Source organism: Amaranthus tricolor, chromosome 1 (genome assembly GCF_026212465.1).
Source record: "Amaranthus tricolor cultivar Red isolate AtriRed21 chromosome 1, ASM2621246v1, whole genome shotgun sequence".
In the NCBI taxonomy this organism is placed as follows: Eukaryota; Viridiplantae; Streptophyta; class Magnoliopsida; order Caryophyllales; family Amaranthaceae; genus Amaranthus; species Amaranthus tricolor.
The window spans coordinates 30,935,506-30,938,985 of NC_080047.1; the positions used below are offsets into that span (position 1 = coordinate 30,935,506).

The 3,480-nt window shown below is 38.6% G+C and overlaps 1 protein-coding gene across 1 annotated transcript; it reads left to right on the forward strand.

Moving 5' to 3' along the window:
- Positions 1–277: 277 nt before the first annotated feature.
- LOC130808559 (uncharacterized) lies at positions 278–2,796 on the forward strand. The gene is made up of 2 exons (XM_057674019.1): positions 278–664; positions 2,725–2,796. The coding sequence occupies exons 1-2, from the start codon at positions 278–280 to the stop codon at positions 2,737–2,739; spliced, it is 402 nt and encodes a 133-aa protein (XP_057530002.1). The 3' UTR covers positions 2,740–2,796.
- Positions 2,797–3,480: the final 684 nt, after the last annotated feature.

The window sequence follows — 3,480 nt, forward strand, 5'->3', positions numbered from 1 at the left end:
GGTGGAATTTTCATACAACAATAGTTACCAGGCAAGCATCCAGATGGCACCTTTTGAGGCTCTGTATGGTCGTCGTTGTCGTAATCCTGTATGTTGGGACGATTTCAGTGAATCTGTTACTCTAGGACCGGCTATGTTAGAGGAGATGACTGATCAGGTAAAAATGATTCGAGAAAGACTTAAGGCGGCCTAGGATCGACAAAAGTCCTACGCAGATCTTAAGAGGAGACCTGATGAGTTCGCCGTAGGGGATTATGTGCTATTGAGAGTTTCACCGATGAAGGGAGTCATGAGATTTGGCAAGAGGGGGAAGTTGAGCCCAAAGTTTATAGGACCTTATGAGATCACAGAGAAGGTAGGAAAGGTCGCTTACAAACTAGCATTACCCAATGAGTTGGGTAAGGTCCATGATGTGTTTCACATTTCGCAGTTGAAGAGATATGTTCCCGATAAATCTCATGTGCTAGATCCCGAACCCTTAGATCTGGATGAGAATCTATCTTATGAAGAGAAGCCTATCAAGATCTTAGATTCTAAGGTGCGTAGTACGAGGAGAAAAGATATAAAGATGGTGAAAGTTCTATGGGCTAACCAGCGCACACAGGAGGCAACGTGGGAAACTGAGGATTCCATGCGTGAGAAATACCCACACCTTTTTCCTGAGGTTAGTAAGTTACGGGGTCGTAACTAAGTCTTTAAAGGGGGTAGAATGCGATAAAATTTCGTACGTTCGCACGTATTTTTCTCTTTTATGATACCGACCTATTACAAATTTGCATGCTTTTGATTGATCGTGTTAAGTCAAATGTGTGACAATTACATGTTTTGATTGGGTGTTGAGTTAATTTAGATGATTATGAATGCACGAAACGAAATATTTATGAATATTTGGACAGAGCGAGCATAATAGCATCAATAAGTCGCGATCTTTGAGTTAATTCCTTGGGCTTAAAACCGTTAAGACACCTTCTTGAGTTATTACAAATGTAAATTCTCACAATTTAGTACCTTGGTTGCGCTAGTTTCGGGGACGAAACTCCTTTTAAGGGGGGTAGTCTGTAACACCCCGAGATTTTAATGAAGTAATTATTTAATATTTTAATAGAGATTTTAATGAAGTAATTATTTAATATTTTAATAGTTTTTAAAGACTTTACAATTATTTATGAAATTATTTTAATAAATTTCTTTCGTATACGAATTTAAATGTTAACTTATATATATATATTAAAAATATAATTACGATTCAAAAAAAATAAAGAGGTTCGAATCAAAATGATTATTTTATTAAAATGTGTGAGGCCGCGAAGGTGAGTCTCTTAATTGGATCTCGCAACAAAATGAACCGAGATTAAAAATAAAAAAAAAATAATAAAAAAAAAAAAGAAAAAGAAAAGAGAAAACGGTGTTAAAGACCACGAAACCCTAACACTGAAGACAAGCCGTCTTCCTCTTCCCTCTTCTCCTTTCTCTCTTTCTCTCAATCCCCTTTTTCCCCCAGCCGTGCCTCCTCTCTTCACCACCACCAGCCGCATTTTCCTCCACCGGTGAGCGACCATCGTAGCAGCAGCAGCCCTGCCTTCCTCCCTCGCGACACACAGCAGCAGTGGCTGCTTCATCCTCCTCCTCCCTGTTGCAGCAACGTGAACCCACAGCAAGGGCAGCCACCTTCGTGGTGGTTTTCCCGGCAGCAGCAGCCGTGTCTAGCTGTCCACCTTCGTGCTCCACCACCACCACAACACCACTTATACCCTCACCTATTTCTAGTTCCCCTTGTGAGCAATCTCTTACCCAAATTAAGTTTGTATGTGTTGATATTTGATTTCTTATTATTTAGAGTTCATATTTGTTAAATTGGAGTATGAATATCTTGATTTTGTTATGGGTTTGATTATTATGGTGATCTGAAATTAGATAAGTTAGGGTTTATATTATAATGAATTTAAAGGTAGTAATTTGGGTAAATTCACGAATCTTAGCTTGGATTAAGTTATATCTTAATAGGATTTAAAGTGGGTAAGCATTTGAAAGTGTGAATTGAACTTGAATAAGTTAGGGGTGGATGAATTAAAAGTAGTATATACTATTTTTGTGGCTTGGATGATGTTTTGTATTGGAAATCTTGTATAAGCTTGTGTATGTGACACTTTGGATGAATGGTGACTAGTATTGTTAATATCCATTGTTGTAGAGTAAACGATAATAATAATTACTGAGACGGATTAAGGTAGCGATTGTCATTAATGGAAGTATTATCGTGGTTATAGTCGTTGATGAGGTGGTTAGTTTTGAGCTCGGTTGCTATACTGATATGTTCAATTGTGTCGCTAAGTTGGGTGACTTTGACCCAAATTATACGAATCGTTATTGATTCGCCAAGCTACAAATCTAATTTATTCTTAATCGTTTCACTCTAAAAACCTTGGAAAAACAATAAACCACTACTATCATAGGTGATATGATTGTTATTAAGTGTAACGTCATGTATTACGTGTTCTTGAACATATCTTGATATAAACCTGACTAGAATCTAATGTTATGGTTTGATTGGAATTGATGGCGTAGTTCATGTATGAACATGGGTTGAATTTATTGCATGAGTATGCGTAGAATGCGTATTAGCTTGAATCGAAACTTAATTGGCTAATAGCGTAGCTTGTATGGAGTCGGTGCTTCGTAAATGATGTGAAGTAGGCTTATTAGTCTTACTTTAAACGTGTATAGGTGCCCGGTTCATAAGAGGGGCGTAAGAACCCCTTCGAAGCGATTTTTGTGGCTTTTCATCTTGCAGTGCAGGTAAGTACACGCAGTAACTGATTCTTGCATGCATCTTCAATATATTTTCCTTGCGTGATAATATTATACGAGCTAGGTTGAATATGATTTGCTATTTAAATACTGTTAAGTTTGTGTTACAAGTGAAAATCAGTTGTCAAGATGGTAGAGATTGAGTTCTGATATCGCGAGAGTAGAATGTTGGATTATATGAGATGGAATGGGAATGAGTCCCTTATTGATGAGATATTAAGTTGGATGTTACTGTGACTCCACTGGATTGGTACCCCAGTTGGTTTAGTTCCCGGAGGCATGGATCATCTATATATGGTCGCTGTACGGGGGTATGATCATACTTTGCCATTGAGCGCCGGCATGGCCGTCACCGCCCTTGGCTGAGGTGTTGCCATGTGGGTCTTGCAAACCCCAATATGGTGGCCTCTAGTCACAAAAGATGATACGTGGAATTAAGGAAGAAATAGAAAATGGTGAAGGCATTGAGAAGTGCACAGAAGTGAGGAATGGTTGGAGTAGATTTTTATACATTGGAGTGTCTTTCTTCCCTTGTTTTGTTGAATTGATTGTTGGTTGCATGTATAACTTGTTGCTAGATACTGACGTGTACTGCTTGTTTCCTTGTTGACGGCTTGTCTCTGATGGCCTTGCTATGACACGTTTGGTCTATGACTTTACGTTGAGCAGCAG